This window comes from Acomys minous (genome assembly GCF_964271855.1).
Source record: "Acomys minous genome assembly, chromosome: 4".
In the NCBI taxonomy this organism is placed as follows: domain Eukaryota; kingdom Metazoa; phylum Chordata; class Mammalia; order Rodentia; family Muridae; genus Acomys; species Acomys minous.
The window spans coordinates 68,751,802-68,774,098 of NC_140486.1; the positions used below are offsets into that span (position 1 = coordinate 68,751,802).

The 22,297-nt window shown below is 44.1% G+C and overlaps 1 protein-coding gene across 3 annotated transcripts in view; it reads left to right on the top strand.

Moving 5' to 3' along the window:
* SS18 (SS18 subunit of BAF chromatin remodeling complex) overlaps window positions 1-22,297 on the top strand; it is a 63,327-nt gene that overhangs the window by 38,972 nt on the left and 2,058 nt on the right. The window contains exons 6-10 of one of the 3 annotated variants that reach the window (XM_084780219.1): window positions 9,767-9,934; window positions 10,566-10,670; window positions 13,865-13,957; window positions 14,700-14,822; window positions 17,402-17,535. In XM_084780219.1, coding sequence (XP_084636345.1) covers window positions 9,767-9,934; window positions 10,566-10,670; window positions 13,865-13,957; window positions 14,700-14,822; window positions 17,402-17,535 — 623 coding nt within the window. The remainder of the gene's footprint in view (window positions 1-9,766; window positions 9,935-10,565; window positions 10,671-13,864; window positions 13,958-14,699; window positions 14,823-17,401; window positions 17,536-22,297) is intronic. The other 2 variants (XM_084780220.1, XM_084780221.1) reach the window with 2 other exon arrangements.

Genomic DNA, 22,297 nt, shown 5'->3' on the forward strand with positions numbered 1-22,297 from the left:
GTTTGCCATGCTGAAGCATTTGGCACAGTGCCACCTACAGCTGTTTCACACGCAAAATGTAGTGAGCCTTAAATGTGATGATCAAAAACCTCAGCTCACTGAAAGGTACTCAGATAAAGGAAGTTGGGCTTCTGTTAAAATTATTTATGTTGAAATATAACTTCAAAACACTGATACAGTTACATAATTTTGATTAGGCATGTTCCAGTTACCTGGGGCCTCTTGGATGAAAAGCTGATCTAGCAAATGAAAGTTTCACTAAACTTTTTTGTGTTTGTTTCATCACAAAACCTTTTTTTAGATAGTTTTTGTAAAAATAAGCTATATATTATTTTTCTGTTTAGACTTAAAAAATAGCAGAGATTAGAAGACACTACTTTACAAATAGTCCTTGAAAATTCTAAAAATGAAAAGGAACTTTTTTACATTTTCATCTCTTAAAAATTTCTCAACAGGACCCAGAGTCCTTGGTACTGCCCTGCTCCCAGGTCTCAAATTTAATAAGGGTTGCTTTTCTGTTTTTGTTCTGTTTGCATTAAAAATGGCAAAAATTATTAGACAGGCTCCATATTTTCATGTTTATCTTTGTGTCAAGACACACTAATGTTTAAAAGTACTTGCTGTTGTTCTCTGCTGTGGGTTATGGTTTTGTTTTGAAGATCCATTTTATGTGTGTGAACATTTGCCTTCGTGAATACGCATGCCCACCACCTTCGGAGGTCAGAAGGGGGCATCCTGGAACTGGAAACAATGCCAGTTGTGAGTTGCCATGTGGATGCTGGGAACCAAACCCAGGACCTCCAGGAAAACAAATGTTCTTAACCACTGAGCCACCTCAGCCCGTCTGTGTTCGTTTTGAGATAGGGTTTCACTGTGTCATCCAGGCTAGCCTTAAACCTCAAACCCTCCTTCCTCAACCTGGTAAATTCGGGGGTCACAATCCTGTGCTACCATTTTTTTAATGGGGTTTCTGAGTTACAGAAACTAATCATTAGTGAAATTGTAAGATCACACTGGTTTAGGGGTCAGGAGGAACAGAGGTCTCTGGTTGGAAGAGTGCTCTGTACACGCAGCACTGTGGGTTTGAGGAAAGGAAGGATAAAGGTTTTGCTGAGTTGTGCTGCCAAAAAAGGAGTAATGGAGTGGCAGCAGACCAGTGCAGTGCGTCACTTGCTAATGTATGTGTTATTACTGCTTAGTGGTATTTTACAACTGGCTGATTGTGTTGTAGTTTTCTCTTGCTGGGGCTGTGCTTATGAGTGCGTACAAGTATGCTTCTACCAAGCTGCACCCCACGCCCTCCCACCCCACCCCAGGGTGGCGGTAGTTTTCTAAGCAAAAACACTGCAAGGAAGAGTCTAAATGCATTCAATCTAGCGTCTTTGATGCTAGTTTCCCCCACTCTCTTTGTAAAGTGCTGTAAGAATTCTGCTGCCCCTCCCACATCTCTCCCTACTTTGAATGTAAAATTATAGGGGAAAAAATTAACTTTCAAATTATCCTTTTTGTAATTTTACTAGTCCATATGAAATACATTTAATGTGTGGCTATTTTATTCATCTTTCAGATTGGTTGGTGCTGAGGTGCCTAGGCCGCACAGTAGAGCAAGTGGTAGAACTGTGGAATTCCTTTGGACTTTTAATTCTTTAAAAAAATTTGAAATGAAGCTGGGCAGTGGTGGCGCACGCCTTTAATCCCAGCACTTGGGAAGCAGAGGCAGGCGGATCGCTGTGAGTTCAAGACCAGCCTGGTCTACAAAGCGAGTCCAGGACAGCCAAGGCTACACAGAGAAACCCTGTCTTGAAAAACCAAAAAAAAAAAAAAAAATTTTTTTTTTTTTTTGAAATGAACTTTCTAGGTGAGTCTAGAAGGTACTGGGCTCAGTGTGGTATTGTCATATATACAGTGTTTCATTACACTTGTTCTAACTGGTCCACCTGCTGGGCTGCCCTCCCTGTGCCCAGACCCTCAGACCAGGCCGTTTGCTTCCTTCTGCTTCCCGAAGGATCTCAAGCTCCCTCTCATGGTCCCTTTTTACTTGATCCTCAGGAGGAAAAGCTGTCTTTAGCTTTTTAATAGTTTGTGAAAAAGTTTAAATTGATGCAAAAGTTAAAGTAGCAAACTCATAAGAACTTGTTACGATACATCATTTTAAAGAGCTCCACAAAGCTGGGTGCCGGTGAGCTGCACAGGCTGAGCAGGCTCACTAGAGCCTAGGAGTGTGAGCCAGCCGAGAGCAACGTAGCAGGCCTCCAGTAAAGTCAGCTCTGTTATATTTACTAATTATTTTAGTAACTTTGTAGTTACTAAAGTGAATACTGGCTTTAGAAATTGTTAAAACAACTCATGTGATAGTATTGTAATAAGTATCAACTCTCAGTTCGTTTGAGTTTTTCACATACACAAATTGAGAAAAATAAAATGTTGGGTTTTTTTTTTCTTTTCTTTTCTTTTTCTTCGAGACAGGGTTTTTCTGTGCAGCCCTGGCTGTCCTGGACTTCCTTTGTAGACCAGGCTAACCCGGAACTCATAGAGATCCACCTGCTGGGATTACAGGTGTGCGCCTGTGGCACACCATAGTCTAAATGTAGCAGACAGCCCAGTGTCTGCTTCCCCACACTACTGGTGTCAGTCTTGTCCAGATGAAGTTCTTCAGTCGCCACTTGGAGCCTTCCCTGGGAGAGCAAGAGCTGCATGGACAGGCGGCACTAAACTGAGAAGGGAAAGAGGCCGGGAGCGGCTCTGCTCTGCTCTCGTCCTGACTCTCACCACAGAGAGCACTGCCTGGGGTCATGCATATCTGTTTCTTTGATGACTAGGAATTAGAACTAAATGTCATGTCATAATCTGGAAGGATGTTTAATAAAGCAAAAATAAGCCAAATTAGAACAGAAAAGCCTTCTGGAAATGGCCCACAATTACATTTGCTAGAAGCAGTATATTACTCATTCACAAACATTGATTGCAGCTTTTCTAATTTAATAGAATTTTGTTAATTAAATGTCAGGTATAAAGAGTTTCACAAATTGTTGTTTTGTGTTTAAAATGTGGCTCACAAGCTCTATGTACTAATTCTTTGGACCCAGATTCAAGCCTTGACCCTGGGCCTTTCTTTGATAAATAAATTAAAAGTCTTGAAGATGGAGTGAAGTGGGCCAGTGTGATTGCTCGGTGGCTAGGAGTGCTTGCTACACACACCTGAGATGCTGAGTGTGAGTCCTCTGTGCTTGTGGTGGAAGGGGAGAGCTGACTTCTGGCAATTGCCCTCTGAAAGGCTGTAGAGAAGGCCCAGGGCTTAAGACCACCTGCTGCTCTTGCAGAAGACCTGGGTTCAATTCCCAGCAACCACCCACAATTCCGGTTCCAGGGAGTCTGATGCACATACGCAGGCAAAATGCAAGCAAAATAAAATTAAAAAAAAAAAAAACTTGTCTTCTGACCCGCCCACCTCACTCACTATCACTACCACTGTTTGTGATGACGATAAAAGATTAAGGGAAGTGATTCCTATAAAAGTTCTGATTCAGTAAGCGTTTGCATAATTTATATGAAACCACTCGGTCAGAGATTTTCAACCGTTTTCTTTTTAGATGAGCATAAGAAGTTGGCATTGATTTTTCAGTTGTCTCACTGCAGCCCCTGCCATCTTAGTTTATTCCTGCTCACTAAGTCTCTCCCCACTTCCTAGTGGAGAGCAAGTAAGTCTGAGGGTTTTTTCCAACCCCCTTTAGGTTTTGTGACTTTTGGAAGAACCCGTGGAACTCAACTGAATGCCATTCTACATGTAGATATGTTAGATTATTGTCCCCAAGGCATAGGTTCACCAAGAAGAGGAAGAAGCGCAAAGGCATCATTCAGAGGGGGACTGGGGATGCTGTCCCTGCTGCCTTCCTGTGAGCATCAGGAGAGGGGGACTGGGGATGCTGTCCCTGCTGCCTTCCTCTGAGCATCAGGAGAGGGGGACTGGGGATGCTGTCCCTGCTGCCTTCCTCTGAGCATCAGGAGAGGGGGACTGGGGATGCTGTCCCTGCTGCCTTCCTCTGAGCATCAGGAGAGGGGGACTGGGGATGCTGTCCCTGCTGCCTTCCTGTGAGCATCAGGAGAGGGGGACTGGGGATGCTGTCCCTGCTGCCTTCCTCTGAGCATCAGGAGAGGGGGACTGGGGATGCTGTCCCTGCTGCCTTCCTCTGAGCATCAGGAGAGGGGGACTGGGGATGCTGTCCCTGCTGCCTTCCTCTGAGCATCAGGAGGCATTGGTCACCTGCCAGGGGAACCGCACACATAGCTCACCAGTCAGTCGTTGCCTTGGGCTCCTTAGACAGATCTGATGAAACGATTGCCAGCGTGATTAACCTACTGGCTGTGACTCCTGCTTCATGGCTCCAGACGCAACCCAAGTTCAGGAACTGTAGGACCGCCAATTTAGAAATTAAAATGATTTTACTGTTTGGGGACTGTTTCCAATACCGGCCTCACTGCTCTGAAACTTTTGGTGGTGGTCACAAATAATAATTCATTCACTAAATTTCAAGAATAGAAAATGAGCAAACGAATGAGTTATTTGGAGCAATTCATGGGAGTGTCTTGTTGGTAACTAGTGTTTTCCGTAACTGAGTCATGTCATCCTTGTCCTTCCTCCCCATCATGACTGAAGTCTTACGACGACTGCTGGCCCCGTGGGTGCACTGAGGAAGGGCTTGAAGTGTATTGCAGTTTTTCTCTTGTAGTCCAGACCATATATTTTGTTGTAACACACCAGTTTCTGTTTAATAAGAAAACTCTGGAAGGTGAAAGAAGCACACAACGTGAAGAAGGAATCCCTTCCAGACTTGACATTGGTTTTAAACTGTTTCATACACATGGCCTGTCGGTACAGCAGAATAGACTTAGGCTTAGGCTGTTCATAGAGAGCTCAGTGGTTTTCATTGCATAATTGTTTATTTTTTTTCCTCTATCATCATGTTCATGACAGTTAGATGCTGTGTTTTGCTTTGGTCACACTACATCATGTGGCTGAATGGCTGGAGAGTTAGCTAGATTTCCTTTGGCCATAACCAACATCCTTTTCTCTGTGGTTCTGTCATCCCTCAGCTGTTATTTTTTGAAATTGTAAAATAATTATATATTTCCCCTTCCCTCTACTCCCGCCAAGCCCTCCCAATCCCCCCCCCCCCCCACTCCTTACTTTGTAGCCCAGGCTGTGGCTCCACCTTGTTAGGTAGCTGACGATGACCTTCGAGTCTTGATCCTCTGCCTACACTGCCTCCATGCGGGCCGGGTTACGTACTGCCTGGTTTACGTACCACTGGGGGTCCATCCAGGTGCTCTGTGAATGCTAGGCAAAGAGTACCAGTCCAAGCTGTGTATTCCACTGTGGCCCATCCCCATGGCTGTCTACTCAGGTAGGCAAGGCTGTTTCACAGCAGATTGTCACTGTGCCACACACATCCAGAGTTTTTGAAATCCAGTCAACAACAGATGTTTACCAATGAATGTTTTTATGAGTCACTGTGGAGTCTAGTTCAAACTGTAAGTAATTTTTTGAGGGGTTGCTAACTAAAATATACCCTAGCTTTGTTGTTAGATTTGTTTATTTTTTATTTATTAGTTTCTTACTATTATTATTAATTATTTTTAATTATTTTATTTATTTATTTATTTGTTGGTTTTTTGACATAGGGTTTGTCTCTGTAGCCTTGGCTGTTCTGGACTCCCTTTATAGACCAGGCTGGCCTTGAACTCACAATGATCGCCTGCCTCTGCCTCCTGAGTGCTGGGATTAAAGGCATGCACCACCACGCCTGGCGATTTATTAATCTACAACACATCTAATTTTCTTCAGACACCAGGAAGCAAAATCCACAATTAGTTCGTAGACTAGTTTGTGAGGATGCCTGCAATGCCCACAAGAAAACCAGATTTTCTTACCTTGCTGCTGTTGATGGTTTTGAGAGTGTAGCTAATTACTTGGTGGTGGTGGTGGTGGAGGCACTATACCCCCAACCCTTTCACATCTGTCTGTCAGCCTGGCTCCTAGCCTTGGGCCTGGTACATAATAAAAAGCACACAAATTTGCTTCTTGACAAAATTCTAAGGGTTCCAGTAATATAAAATGTAGCAATTTTGGACTACTTTCCATGTGTTTAATATAGACTTGCTATGTAGACTGTGCAGTAGGTTGTAAAATTCAAGATGGAATAGTGTGGAAATGGTGATTATTTCTTTTATGTCCTTTGCAAAATACATGGTAAAATGTAGCCTAGGTTAATAAGGTATGATACTTTTTTTGTGTATGTATTATTGTAGTATGCCTAATATCAAAATAATTCATGTAAAAAGAAGGAATATCTGTGAAGTAAATAATAATGCCTGATGTTATTTGCAGAAATGATTATCTGGGGACAGGCGTGGTGGCGCACGCCTTTAGTCCCAGCACTCGGGAGGCAGGGGCAGGCGGATCTTTGAGAGTTTGAGGTCAGCCTCGTCTACAAAGGGAGTCCAGGACAGCCAAGGCTACACAGAGAAACCCTGTGTCAAAAAACCAAAACAACAAAAAAAGAAATGATTATCTGTAATAGGTTCATTTGCAAGCGTGCTTTCCTCTGTAGTGTATACATTCTTAGCCTTTGTCATTTAGCTGTTTTGTTTCTATTAGTGTGTTAAGGGAAACAGTGTGTGTCCTAGACAGTTAGAATTGAGGTGCTGAGCTCTTCTCCTGGACAGGCTTTCAAGGGTGGTGCAGATCGCCCGGTCCGTGTAGTGCCGTCCTGTCCGGTCTGCTCTGCCTGTAGATGGATCCTGAGTGGTGTCGGGATCCTGGAGAGGAGTGACAGAATAAAAGGGAGGTGATTGAGGTTTTGGGGGTTGGAGCTTGGATGGCAGTCCCAAGAGAGAGGGCTCGGATGGCGTGGTCTTGCCTGGCTGTGGCTTGTGCTGGTGTTTTCTTTCTCCTGGAAGAGCTTTCGAATGAGACAGAATTTTGCTGTTGTGGATTTTTTATGGGGCCCCCTTCCCTAGCTATTACTGTTTCATTTTTTGCCTGCAGTATACAGATATGGTCTAACACAGTGACTTCTAAGCAAGGCGTTCTTTAAAAATAAGACAGAGCTTTCATTTCTTGAAATTATACAAAGGTCCAGTCAGGTTGACAATACAATTATGAGTAATAACATTATAAATACCTTACCATATAGGAAATAAGAGTTTGAAGTATATGAGTCAAGCGATAACTCAGTGGTTAAGAACACTTGCTCTTCTAGAGGACCCTGGTTTGACTCCTTGCACAGCCATTTAGCACTTCATAGCTGTTGGTAACTCCAGTGCCCTCCGTGGACTCCAGGCATGAATGTGGCATACTGGCATGTGCAGGCACAAGTGTTAAAAATGGTAAATTCAGTGACGCTCGTGAGTGTTTCGGAGCTTTCTGTGGCAGTGTTTGCTCTGGGTCTGTGAACTTTGGCAAGTGAGAAGAAGGACAGAAGGAGGTGTGCACTTTGAACTTGAGACGCATCCTCTCACCCTGTACCTCAGCTGTCTGACGTATTTATTTATCTATTTATTATACAGTGCTCTGCCTGTATGTAGAGGACATCAGATTACATTATAGATGGTTGAGCCACCATATCATAACATTGCTGGGAATTGAACTCAGGACCTCTGGAAGAACAGTCAGTGCTCTTAACCTCCGAGCCATCTCTCCAGCCCCCAGCTGTCTTATCTTGGCCTCTGGATTCCTTGGCTGTCAGAGCACAGGGCAAATGCCTGTGAAATGCTTTGAGTGGCATCTGCTGGGTGCCCAGGGCTTGCTTCCTCACCACTCTTATGAGCCAGCTTGTCCCTACTGTGACAGTATTTCCATGCTTAGGGGCCTCAGAGTAAGCTGTGGAAAGCTCATATTTACCATAATAAAAATTGGAGAGAAGAGACAAGAGTTAGAAAAAAAAGCAGAACAGACAAAGGTAGTTATGAAGAAAACAGCTCTGAGAAAGTCTTTCTTCTTTTTAATCATTTTTATTTTTTGAAGTTATTATTCATATTCTTCTTTCTTTAGATGAAGCAGTTGGTCACATTGCCAAGGAGGTAAAGTTTTGGTGTCCCATTGTCAATGGCAATGTACAGGATAATGAGTCTTTGGCTCACCTGAGTCACTGTTACCTGCAGAACTTTCCCAAGTTCTCTGGTCTTTGCCTTTTGTACTTTCTTATGTCACTCCTAATTTAGTTAAAGGGAGCCCTATGTAAGTGGGATACTGCAAGATCTCCCTCCCCCCTTCTCCCCTCCCCTCTTCCCTCTCCCTCTCCCTTTCCTCTCCCTCTGCCTCCCCCTCCCTCCTCCCCTTCTCCCTCCTCCTCTCCCTCCCCCCTCCCCCCCAGGCTGGTGAGAGTGGTCAGTAGAATGAGGAGCTCTGTTGTGCCATTACCCAGCAGCCCTCTAAGGGACAGCTTACACTGCGAGGTGGCAGCATGAGACCCGATCTGCTGGTCATGTGACAACTCTTCACTGTTGTGTGTGCTGCAGCAGTGGTACTTGCTCCCCTGGATTCTCACCTGTAGATTGTGTGGCTCTATTTTCTGAGCCCATGCCATTGTACAGTGCGTTTCCTGGTCATTTTTTTGAGGGGGGCTCAGCAGGTGAGGAGGTTTAGTTATTAAGAAGCACTCAGTCTGGACCATGGCAGCTCACATATCTGTGCCTCCAGTTCTAGGGGACCCAGCGCCCTCTTTTGCCTCTGTGGGCATACATGCGCATGCAGGCAAAACACCCATACAAACAAAATTTAACTTTTTAAGATTTATTTATTATTTTGTATACAGTGCTCTGCCTGCATATACATCTGCAGGCCAGAAGAGAGCATCAAATCATGTGAGCCACCATGCGGTTGTCGGGAATTGAACCCAGGACCTCTGGAAGAGCAGTCAGTAGTACTCTTACCTCTGAACCATCTCTCCAGCCCCCAAATTTAATTTTTTTTTTTTTAAAAGAAGAACTGTAGTTCTTTTATTTCAAGTTTATAAAGCTTGGGAAAGGGAAAAAAATTTCCTTTTGAAATTTTGTCCTAATATTGGAGTTTATAAAACCCAAGTGATCTGTTTGGCAAGTGTGTGTATAGCTTTCTACTTAGCACTGTTGAATAAATGTCTACTAAAAGGAAGAAGAGAAGGGCCAGAGACATGCTCGGTGGTTACAGTGCTTGCTGCTCCTCCAGAGGACATGAGCATTGACGCTGGGCAGCTCCCACACCTCTGTAACGTCTGCTCACTGGACTCCTGCATGCATGTGCCGTGCATAGATCATGCAAGCTTACATACATATGAATAAAGAAATCTTTAGCTCCCAGCTGCAGGAAAGAGTGAAATGGAAATCCTGAAATTTGGGTCTTTTACTGGGTTTGGTATGGAACACTTGGTTTATTTTTCATAGCTTTTCTCATACAACGGTAGGGGGTTTTATTCTACCATACCATTCTAGATGATATGGTAGAGGAAATGCATATGGTTAGGAAGAGGTTTCCATTTTGATTTTTAAACATGACTGGAGCACTCTTCGGGGGGACCTGAGGGCAACTCCCAGGGCTTGGGTTGTTTTCCTCCTTGCAGATGAGTTTGGGCGTGTGAGCGTAGTGCACAGACTCATTCATCCTTGACGTCATTGCTCCTTGTCTGGTTGCACATTTCCTGTATTTTGTTGTAAGAAATTCTTACATTTATCTTGAGATGATGAAATGTTGTGCTGAAATACTGTGTGATGATGTTTTATGTGTCCTCAGGTCCCATGATGCACCAGCAACCTCCTTCTCAGCAGTACAGCATGCCACCTGGAGGTGGGCAGCATTACCAAGGACAGCAGCCCCCCATGGGGATGATGGGACAAGTTAACCAAGGCAACCACATGATGGGCCAGAGGCAGATGCCTCCCTACAGGCCTCCGCAGCAGGGTGAGAGGCCATTTGGAAAATTCCTCGTTTAATGTAAATAACAGTAACTGAAAGGCTTTAAATTTTAATGAGCTTTTTAATCTAGGTAAACCCAGGCCTTTTTGTTGGACTCCCCTAACATCTCCAAAGATAGCAGGGTTTAGGGTACAGAGGGTCATGAGGTGCACAGGAGCCTCCCAGGACATAGCTGCCTTTTGTCTGTTATTTTCTAGGAAAATACTATGTCATAAAAGTTTTTTTAAATCAAAATTTACAACAGAAAGTGCTTCCTTCTCTTAGAAGCTACTAAATATATGACCAGGAACAAGGCCAGTGTTACTTGAGAGTATTCTGACACTAAAGTAAGGTCAGTTTCCACCAGCTTCAGCCTTTTCTATGGGGCTGTTTCGCTGAGTTTGTATTGTTTGATATTATGTGTGTGGTCTTATATTAATTTTATAAATGTGACTGTGGACCTGCTGTGTGCGTAGGTTAGCATGTATGGAAGTGATTAAAAGCGTCAGAAGTGCCAGAGCATTGGAGGGGCATCTACAGCTGAGAAGCAGGTCTCTTGTAACGTCAGATTAGAAAGAACGCCTTGGATGACATAGAGAACAAATGATTTACGTCTTGACTGGTTGTGGTTTTTCAGGCCCACCACAGCAGTACTCAGGCCAGGAAGACTATTTTGGGGACCAATACAGTCATGGTGGACAAGGTCCTCCAGAAGGCATGAACCAGCAATATTACCCTGATGGTAATCTCTCCTAATGCTACCCTTCCCTGCCCTCTCCCTGCCCAGTGTTAATGTAGAAAGCGTTTCACGGCTTTTTAATGAAGGGTGAAGGAACTGCCAGCTCGGTTTTTCATTTAGAACTATGTGGGTGTTGTACAGTACCAGCAGTAAGCACTGGTGTGTAATTACGTCAGGGTTTATTTGTAAGCCACTGCTGGCACCACAGGAGTGGCACTTGTCATAATGTTCTTCTCTCATGGGAAAGAGAATCCTTCTATGTTTAGGATTGTTCATTTGAACCCGAAACAAATGGTACTGATTCATTCCTTCCTTCCTTCCTTCCTTCCTTCCTTCCTTCCTTCCTTCCTGTATCTTTATGCAGATTTTTTTTTAAATAAAGATTTGTTTATTATGGATACAGTGCTCTGCCTGCATTAGGCCTGCAGGCCAGAAGAGGGCACCAGATCTCATTATAGATGGTTGTGAGCCGCCTTGTGGTTGCTGGGAATTGAACTCAGAACCTCTGCAAGAGCACACAGTGCCCTTAACCACTGAGAAATCTTTCCGGCCCTTTTTGAATTTTTGGTTTTTTGAGACAGGGTTTCTCTGTGTAACATTGGCTGTCCTGGACTCCCTTTGTAGACCAGGCTGGCCTCGAACTCACAGAGATCTGCCTGCCTGTCTCCCCTGCCTCTGCCTCCCCTGCCTCTGCTGGGATTAAAGGCATGCACCACCACACCCTGCTTCTTTACAGAGATTTAATTTACATGCTGTAGAGTTAACCCATTGATTTGCTCTTACATGTTCTATATAAAGAATATGGCTCTGTAGAAAGAACTACAGAGCATAGTTCCTGAGTATTTTTCATTTTCTCTATGTCACATTCTTGTGAAAGTGCTGTGGCTTATATGATTGCTTTTGAGAAAAGTTGTGTCCACAGTATACCAATAGCTAGGCACTAAATAGTACTGAGGAAGCAAGGCATTTGCACTTGTAGTTTAGTGGCTCCCCACCTCCTTTAAAAGGGAAGGCGAATTGTGAGACGCTGACTCTGCTCACTAAGCAAGCACGTATGATGGCATTCTAGGCACACAAGCCGATTTTTACTACACGTTTTAAACATCTTTTTTGTTTGAAAATTTAGTATTTTTATGTTGAACAAAAGTTATCTAAAATACATATAACTGGTAAAGTAATAGGTAATAGTAATAGGTAAAAAGTAATATTAAACAGTGATTTGTCTTATAATGAAATGGTTTGCCAAAATACTTATCCATATAGTAAGTTCTTTCATTATTTTTTATGTAAATTGTATGGCAAAGAAAGTTCAGGCTAAAGTATTAGGACTCCTTGGCTAGAACTTGATGCACACCAGTAAGATGGAGTCTGGTGTGCTGCAAAGAGCATTTTATCTGCCTCTCTTCATCCATGAAACCATAAAGGTGGATCTGCGTAGACACTGACTGTCACCACAGAGGCACTGATGGGGACAGAGAGGGCAGGCTGCCGTGGTGCTTTATATATACACAGTGCACGTTTATTAATGATGACAGCATACCTAGGTAGCTCCAGTTAGAATGGTGTATTTTTTATCTCAGATTTTCTTGCCATGAATATTCAGAATGTTGGGTTTTTTCCTTCCCTTATTTCTATGTAGATATATTAAGTATTTTTTAATTGAGAAACTTTAATAAGGTTATAGTATGTTTACAGAAAAAATTTAAAGGTGATGTCTGAGAATAAATGATCTTTAAAGTTTTTATAGTACAGCTTAAGCAATTATATTGAACTCAATTTTTGGTCCTGGGTATTTGATAAAATGTAAAAATTTTGTCTTATTTTAAACGTTTCTATTCAAAATAGATGTGTTATCTTTGTAAATATTAAACTTAAAGTTACTATAATTACTTGTGCTTGAATGTTCTCAGTTTAAGTGGTATCATGTTTTCACAGGTCTTGACATGTGTAGCATGTTCTGTTTATATCAACAATTATATTTCCTTAGGCAAAATAGAGCCTCTTCTCGTGTCCCGATAATGATGCCCATGAACACAGGATGACTAGCTGGCCTAGTTGTCTATAAAGGGCCAGGCAGTGAGTGCTTTGTGGGCCACGTGGTGGAGCTCTCAGAGTAAACAAACCCTAATGACAACAAGAGAGCATCTGCAGACACTGCTTAAGTGAATGGGCTTGATTGGCTCCCAGTAGAACTTGTGTCTCCAGCAGGGCACTGGCCGCAGGATGCTGGCTGGTCGCATCTTGTCAGCTCTTAAAGTGGCTTGGGGCTTCCATCGTGTAGTGAGTGTAGTCCTTCATCCTAATTAGGCATCCTCAGAACATTAGTACCATGTTTCAGCAACTTAGTTCCTACATTTTTTAAAGTGAAACTTTAGAAGATGAGAAAATAGTGAAAGTTACTGTGTCATAAAACTTAAGGTGTCCTCCAACTCAGAAAATAGGAATTGTATGAACTTTTCTGTACAGTATACTTTAGAAATACTTCTAAAGATGTTTAAAATGACAGCATTAAGAGATACATCTTTACTTGGGCTATACAGGTGTGTCTCTAAATTCAAGGCTACCCTAGTATACATAGTGAATTCCAAAAGAGCCAGGGTGAGAGACCCTTAAAAAATTAAAAGAAAACAAAAACAAAAACAAAACCAGAAACAAAAAAAAACCCTGAAAACACTGTGAAACACTTGTTCTTGGTGCAATAAAGTGTTACCTGTTAAGAACTCACGTGAGCTCCTTTCCAGGGGAAGAGCTTCAGCGCCTCATCTGTTCTGTGGTGTTCATAGCATAGGCTGTGAGCAGCCGCAGAACAGGGCTGTGTGATAATTTGCATCCTTTGTTCATTCTGAGTTAACTCGAGTTACTCACATGTGAGAGGCCTAAATGTTCTCATTTTCTTTTTTAAAATAGAACTTAAGGGCTTTTTTTTCTCAGTGAGGATGATCAAAGTTAAGAGAACGATTGTTACATTTCTAAAACTACTGCTCTTTGCTTTGAAAAAATGTGCACGTTATCTGACTGTGAAAGCATTCACGCTGGTAAATACTTGCTAATGCAATTAAAATTATTTTTTATGTATTTCCATTTCTATTTCTTTCTTTTTTTTTTTCTTTTCTTCAGTTTTATCTTAAAGTTTAATTGTAGGGTTTTCACTCAGTGGCCATTAACGTTTCTTCCTGTCTCTTGTCGAATTGATGTAGGTCATAATGATTACGGTTATCAGCAACCGTCGTATCCTGAACAAGGCTACGATAGGCCTTATGAGGAATCCTCCCAACATTACTACGAAGGAGGTATCTATATACCTTCACACATGCACAGCACATCCCTCCTGCAGGAACAGCCGCTCTTCCATAGGACAGTGTCTGCCCATGCAAAGCCCTTGTAGAATACTAGTTGCTGGCTGTCTGGAAAGTTACAGAGCTCCCCAAAACAACCTTACAAATATTCAGAATGTGTAACCACAACGTGTCATTTCTAACAGCAGTAAAAAGACTAAAACATTGAAAAATGCTTCTTTGCTCCGTGGGAATTTCCTCCTTGACCGTAAATCCATTGACCCCATTCCCTCTACCCCTCTGTGTGTGTGTGTGTGTGTGTGTGTGTGTGTGTGTGTGTGTGTGTACACATTTGTGTTGTTTACCTCCCAGCATAGTGCCTTTAGGGAACAGCTTGCTGGTGTTGTGTAGCTAGAGTGTGCTCCTGTAGCTGTCTTTAATTTTGTCTTTTTTATTTTACGTAGTGTAGTCATGATCTTTGGACTGTGGTGCTCCAGTAATGTAATGCTCGTAATGGCAGAGGCGCTGGCAGAGCTGCAGTTCAACCTTGCACAGTTGGCTTTAACTGCAGTTTGTTTGGCCGAAATCCTTCTGTTTGGTTTGAGTTTTTCTTTGTTTTGTTAACTTTAAAAAAAAAAATCAGTATGGCATTTCATTTTGTTCTTGTATTGTTGGCTGTGCATCTTAGGGGAGAACAAAGGGTTGATGAGGCGGCCCCTCTCAGTGCTTCCGTCTGCTCTTCCCCTTCTCCCTGTAGGAAACTCACAGTACGGCCAACAGCAAGATGCTTACCAGGGACCGCCGCCGCAGCAAGGGTACCCACCCCAGCAGCAGCAGTACCCAGGGCAGCAGGGCTACCCGGGGCAGCAGCAGGGCTACGGTGAGTCCTCTGGGTCCCGCCTTTAGACCAAAACGTTTGGTGATTGTTCTTCTGAAACATACAAGTAAAAGTAATGTTTAACTTTTATCTTACATTCTAAGCATTGATTGATTGATTTAGAGAGGGAGCGCGCGCGCGCATACACACACACACACACACACGCGGAGCATGGTGCACGTGTTGAAGTCAGGATAAACTATAGGAATCACTTCTTTCCATCATGTGTGTCCTGGGAATCGAACTCAGGCTATCAGGTTTGGTGGCAAGTGCCTTTAGCCACTGCATCAGCATCTCTCCAGCCTTAGCATATTACAAGCATCATTTTAGCCCGGTTTAAAATACCCTTTTAAAGGCACAGGGAAATAACTGAGTTGGTAAAAGTGTGTGCCCGTGCATGAGGACTTGAGTCAGATTCTTGGCACCCACCTAAAAATGCCCATCTTTAGTCAGAGCCCTGGACAGCAGAGGCAGGAGGGTCCCTAGGGCCTACTGGCCAGTTAGTTTTACCCAATGAGGCTGTCTGAAAACACAAAGCAGAGCTTTAGCATGGACATGCACATACATGTGAACACACATGTACAGGGTCCCCTGAGGTAAACTAATGAGCTGTTCAGAAAGAACTACAGACTAAAGCTGGATCATTGCTTAACGGGAAGGTGACAGTTTAAAGACAAAAATGAATTTTCAGGTCTGCATATGAACAGAAAGTAGTTTTGTATGAGCTTAGGCCAGTAGTAATTAGATATAAAAAAGTAACTGTCCCTATAAAAGTTCCCTTTTTAGTGCAGTGGGAATGATCATTCAGAATGCATGAAGGCAGTGTTTGGCGTTGTAGTTAAAAGCACTGCTAAGGGAGTGTATTTACTGAATTGGTGCATCATACAGAGTTAGGACAAAGTACAGCGGTGTTGCCTATGAAACATTCATAGTGCTATCTGCTTCCTCTGCCTAGTGTGCACACGGCTCTGGATTTAATCCCTAGTACTTCCATTACCAAAAAGCCTATTACAATATCTGGCTTTAAATAATTTTGTTTGCTTGCTATCTATCTATCTGTCTATCTATCTTATCTATCTATGTTTTTCATGACTTTTGCATGTCAGATAAATTTTTTTGCAGTTGCGTAAGAATAAATTTGATGTCACTAAATGAACTTCTGATATAGTGGGAAAAGACAAAATTTTTTTATGAATGACAGGAATCCTAAGGGAGACTTTCCCCTTGTGCTCACTTACAGGCCTCACTTGTCAAACTTCTATTTGAGAGTTTTCATACTGTGATATGCATCCGGGCCTGGTGGCGCACGCCTTTAATCCCAGCACTCTGGGAGGCAGAGGCAAGCAGATTGCTATGAGTTGAAGGCCAGCCTGGTCTACAAAATGAGTCCAGGACAGCCAAGGCTACATATAGAGAGAAACCCTATCTTGAAAAAACTAGGGCTGGAGAGTTGGCTCAGTAGTTAAGAGCACTGTCTGCTCTTCCAAAGGTCCTGGGTTCAATTCCCAGCACCTACATGGCAGCTCATAGCTGTCTGTAACTCTAAGATCTGACACCCTCACACCAATGCACATAAATTAAAAATTAAATAAAAGAAAAAACTAAACTAATAATAATAATAACAACAACAGTTTAATATGTAATACTCAAATGATCTGGTAGCATTTATTTGAATTTGAAAATTGATTATTCTCTTCTGAGGTTCTCTGCTGTCACTGTTTTCAGTGGCTGTGGGGGAGACATTGAAGTGTCCCAGCCGTCACTAGTTGAGCTTCTAAAGCAGACAGTCCGTCCCTCCCCATGGGTGAGGTTAAAGTATTAACAGTGATTGGTTCTCAGAGTGTATTTTCTTCAAAGATCTATTTAGTTGTATTGGGGTGTGTGTGAGTGTTTTCTCTGCATGTATGTATGTGCACCACGTGTGTGCCTGATGTTTCAGGAGCTCAGAACAGGGCATGGATTACTGGGGCTACAGATGGTTGTTAGCTGCTGTAGGGGTGCTGGGAAAAAAGCGCTCTGAGTCCTTCGCAAGAGCAGACAGTGCTCTGAACTTCTGCGCCATCTCTCCAGCCCTCAGAGTGTACATTTTCAATCAACTTTTCACATGTAGCTTGTGCCTTTTGAGTCATTCATTTTCATTTTAAAATACTGTGGGGGATATGTTGATTGATAGTACTATAACCAAAAAAAAATCATTTTGGTGATTTCAAGATGTGTCATTGATTCCCCAATTTATTCGGAAGTTGTGGCGTGGTCCAGCTTCTTGGCTACACTGGCTGCCTCCTGGGTAAGTGCAGAGATTAACTATGGCTTTGCCGGGCAGCTTCCCAGGTCTGTCTTACCAACTTCCAGTGTGTGCATTTAGCACAGTCATTTCACTGAGGCAACAGGCTGTTGTTTTCACTTTTACTGCAACCATTAACATTCACTTCACAACACACCCTGGGAAGGTCAAGGTGCTAACGGGTCCTTTTTAGTTGAGATACAAGACTGTCGTAACGTCTCATTTGAAATCCTTGCTGAAATTGTGGAGATTCTTTCTAGCTTCACCTGAGTGCTTGTTGCTGTTAACTCTCTCGCAGGTCCTTCCCAGGGCGGTCCAGGTCCTCAGTATCCTAATTATCCTCAGGGTCAAGGTCAACAGTATGGGGGCTATAGACCAACACAGCCAGGACCACCACAGCCACCCCAGCAGAGGCCTTATGGGTACGACCAGGTAAGGTATCTCCTGGTAGAGCTGCCACATTGCTCTTCTTCTCTGGACTTTGTTTGCTTGTTTGTTTTCCTGATTTCTGAGTCAAGATTTCACTGTGTTGCTCAAATGGTTTTGAGCTGATGACCCACCAGCCTCGGCCTCCAAGAAGTGGAATTTCAGGCATGTGTCATCACACATAGCCTCTTTCTCTTGTTTGCTAGCCACTACCCACCCCAAATAGTACTTTAAAATATTTTAGGATGCCTGCACAGTTCAATAACAGTTACTCTTACTAGTAACAACTTGAAATAAGGTGCAGCTCGCTGTCCTTGGGCATTACTCTCTGTCAGTGTCTCTCTGCTGTCCCTCGTGTTTGTTAAGGGTGCAGCTGGCCTGTGCTTTCCCCTGCTCCGCACTGTAGATCTGCTTTGTCCCTCCACGGGTGGATCTACCGCCACATGTCTTCTCTCTACCCTTAGATTTCACGTGCTGACATGTATCTTACCCTATGATACGATTTTCTGAAACCTGAAAAAATGAAAGTTCTTCTCTTCTTAATCAGGCGCCTCAGACTTGTAGCGTGTGCTGTTGTAGGCACTCACCAACACCGCATTCTTATCCTCGCTGCTGTGGGAAGATTGAGAGGCCATGGAGTGTTTGTTCTGTCCGCTGTGGATTTTCAGTGAGGACCTTTGGATGTGTTCACCGCTTGTCCTAACATGAGGAGTTGTGCACACGGAACTGTGTGAGCTTAGAAGTTTTAATTTGAGAACAGCCCAGATGCTCCGCCAACCAGCGTCAGAGCCATAAGCAGTGTTTCCTGCCCGGTCAGGCCGCAGCACCCTGTGCCGGCATTGCTCTCTAAGCAAAGAGACCGACAGAAGCGCGCAGACACATAAGCCATGCTCCCTTGTAAGCAGGTCACAGTAGGAGGAGAGGGCAGAAATGAGCTTAGTTCTTTTGTCATGTGTCGCGTGTGGCTGCTTTGTCCACACATCTGTGTGTATGCACCATGTGTGTACGGTGCCTGTGAAAGTCAGAGAATGCACTAGGTCCCTTTAACTGGAGTTACACATGGTGGTGAGCTGAGGTGTGGGTGCCAGGAATTGAACTCAGGACCTTTGGAAGAGCAGCCAGTGCTCTTAACCGCCGAGCCATCCTGAAAAGTAGGATTATTCTTGACTATTTAAGAAGCCGTAAGGAGACCTGATGAGGGAGGGCCCTGTCTGTACTGGCAGGACTCGAGTTCAGTGTCCAGCACCATGTCAGCTGCCTCAGCCACCTGCAACTTCAGCGCCAAGGAATCTGACTGTCACGTGGGCTGTATTTGTGTGCCTATAGCTATGTACAGATACATACAAGTAGCATAACTTAAGATAAACTATTAAAAATTAAAAATCTAATTAGATAATTTGATTCATTCTAAACTCCAAATTAATACTTTATTTCTAAACTCAGTATTTTATAAGGTGAGACTCCAGTCATAACACCTGTTATTCTTGCCCCCGTGCCGTACGGATGACACAGGCAGGTGGATGCTGAGGGCTTGTCGGGCAGCTGCGTCTTCCTTCTGGCATTTGGCACGTGCTCCTTTTTCTCCCTTAGAGGTCTTTAGCGTCAACACCTCTCTGCTGCTTTTCAGCTTTTGCAGCTCTTCTGCATCAGAGTCCGTCGGAATTGCTAGATAGAGAGCCTAGGTGCCTGGGTAAGTCCCTGAGCAGTCTAGCTTTCCACTTGTCCTGCTGATCTGTTGCGCTTTTATCTTGTGTGTGGTGTGTACTCATGTGTGCTCATACACTGGCCGGGGCAGCATCCCTCACTTGAACCCTGAGCACACTGATTTCCTCTAGCTAGCCAGCTTGCTGCAGGGGCCGCCGTCGTCTGTGCGCCTGGAGCCCCGGGGTTACAGGAGGGCCACCGTGCCCGTCCAGCCTCCGCGCTGGTTATTGAGGATGGAGGGGAGCATGGAAACCGAAGCAGATTCTGTAGCCCAGTGCTGATATAACTGCCATGGTGGTTTCTATAGTTCAGGGCAAGCTGAAAGCGAACGCGTCTTCAGCGTGCATTGTGTTCTCCGTCTCTGTAACCAGCTCTTTAGGCTGACAACCTTGAATCATTCACCCCCCCCCCACCTTTGTTTTTGGTAAGTTGAGCATGGAGTCAAGCAACAGATCTCACTACCTTTCCCTCCAAAGTGTATCTAGTAGCTATCTACTTTTTAAAACCTCTTCCTCAGGCCAGCACTATGACTATCACCCATGTGGACCCTGGGTCCATCCTTCCTGCCCCCGTCTGGAGGGATGTTTTAATAGCAGTGGCCACATTCTGGCCCCTTCCCTCCGTGCTGGCTTCCGCCTTGAAACAGTTTAAGTTACACCTTGTATCGGCTGGGGAGGAGAGCGGCGGCCGGCTTCCTTCCAGCCTCCTGTCTGGGCACGTGCTGTGTGTTAACAACCTGAGTAGCTGCCCCTCTTACTCTATTTCAGTCACACTGGCCTCTTGCTCTTTCTGATGCGCATCAGGCTGCCTCAGAACCGTTTCCCTCCTCCCCACCTGCAGTCCCTCCCACGCTGCTTTGTTGGGAGACTGCAGTAGTGGACGACCCGCACTTGGTCTTCCTTTCTGTATTTTGAAGTAGCCGGGGTGATGACGGATGTCTATATCTGAGCGCTGGGGAGATTGAGACACAGTGGCTCATGAGTGCAAGGTCATCCTCCAGTACATGGTGAGTTAGAGGCCAGCCTGGTCTACATGGGACTGCCTCAAAAACACAAACAAAAGAGCTTTCTTGAAGCTTAATTTACATGTAACAAACTGCACGGTAAAGCTGTACAGTTTAGTGATGTATTTTAACTGTCTACACTTTGGCGTCATCAACAAAACCAAAACAGTGAAGGATCCATCCTGCCTCTCTAAAGTCTCCTGAGTATCCACCCTCTCTCCAGACACCCACTGATAGGCTTCTGTCACTAAAGAGAACACAGTTGTTCATATGTTATCTGACTTCTTTTTTATTTTTTTAAAGATTTATTTATTTATTGTACATGGGTGCTTTATCTGCAGAAGAGGGCATCAGGTCACATTATAGATGGCTGTGAACCCACTATGTGGTTGCTGGGAATTGAACTCATGACCTCTGGAAGAGCAGGTGACGCTCTTTACCACTGAGCCGTCTCTCCAGCCCTATCTGACTTCTTTATTCACATATTTTAAGATGTGTGTGTATGTGTTCACATGTGCGTGTATGTTGGTGGTTGGTTCTTCCATCCGTGGGTCCTGGAAATTGAACCCAGGTCCTCAGACTTGGCAGCAGGTGCCACTTGGTAAGCCATCTTGCAAGCCCAGTCGGACTTCTTTTATTGGCCATAACTGTTTTGACATTTGCTCATGTTGTTGTGACTGTGAACAGTTCTTTATAACTAATTAGCATTCTGTGATAGGATTTCTTCCCATTTCAGGTTCAAGTCTTTGTAGACACAGACACTTACTTTTTTCATCTAAATACCTAGGTGTGGTTGTCACACGGTCGACATGTGTTTAGTTTGAGTCAGTGCTGGGACTGTAGCCTTCTTGACCACGTACATCCTGGAAACCGACGCGGTGACTCTGTGTGGTTGCCTTCTAGGTGACAGCAACTCAGTGGTGACAAAAACAGACTGAGTGACACTGCCATCACGGAGCTTACACTGAGGGAAACATACACTGTTGAAAAAGTGAAGGGCTTTTCTTGTCAAGATAGATTTGCCTCCTAGCCTGTACCAACCAGTTAAACAAAACACAAGATGTAGTTGTTATATCCAGGACCGCTGCACAGAGACACAACAATCTGAGACACGAAAAACAAGTTAGATGCGCCCTCTGGGAACAGTTGAAAGTAGAGCAGAGCTAAATGAGTGGATAGAAGGAGAGAAAAAGAACTCCCTAAAAATTAGTGTAAACAAAAAACATTAATGCTTTTTTATTTTTATTTTTTTGAGACAAGTTTTCTCTGTGTAGCCCCGGGTGACTCTCCTGGGCTTGCTTTTTAGACCAGGCTGGCCTGGAACTCACAAAGATCCACCTGCCACTGCCTCCCTGAGTGCTGGGATTAAAGGCGCGTGTGCCACCTCTCCTGGCTCATTCACACTTTGGCTTGTGTGGACTCGCTCGCAGGAGCACACTAGCACATGGCGCACTGTGGAGGCAGAGGACCTTTGCAGGAGGCGTTCTTTCCTTCCAGTACTGGGTCCTGACCTCAGTCTTCAGGCCTCGTGGCAAGGCCCCTTGTGTAAAGTGTGCTTTCATCATTAGCGTCTCCCTTCATACATGCACAGGGAAGGGTCGTCCCCCCCCCCCTCCAGCGCTGAGACATGGTGTGCTATAATCAATCAATTTGCTCTAGTCAATCAGTTAACTTATTTTGAAACAAGTATTCACCATATTCTTGGTTTCAAACTTGTAGGCTGAAGCAGTCCTGTTTGGCCTCCGTGGTGGCCAGTGTAGACCACGCTACTCTGCTCCCTGTGGAAGGCCATGTCATGGCCTCACCTCTTAGGGTTAGAATGGATATGAGGTGGGGTTTAATATAGAGTCCTTGATGGGACGGAAACTGTGATGTTGATGTGGCTCATCCTTTCTCAGTTCGTGGGCAAAGAAACTGAGTCTTGAGTGTTTCGGCAGCCATGAAGGTAGCGGCAGGCTTAGAACCTAATTCAGCGCTGGGCTTAGGCTCTGTAACAAGGAACAGTGAGCTTCAGGGCACGGGCCTTACCCAGTTAAAATGTTTAATGTTTAGTTGTGCCCA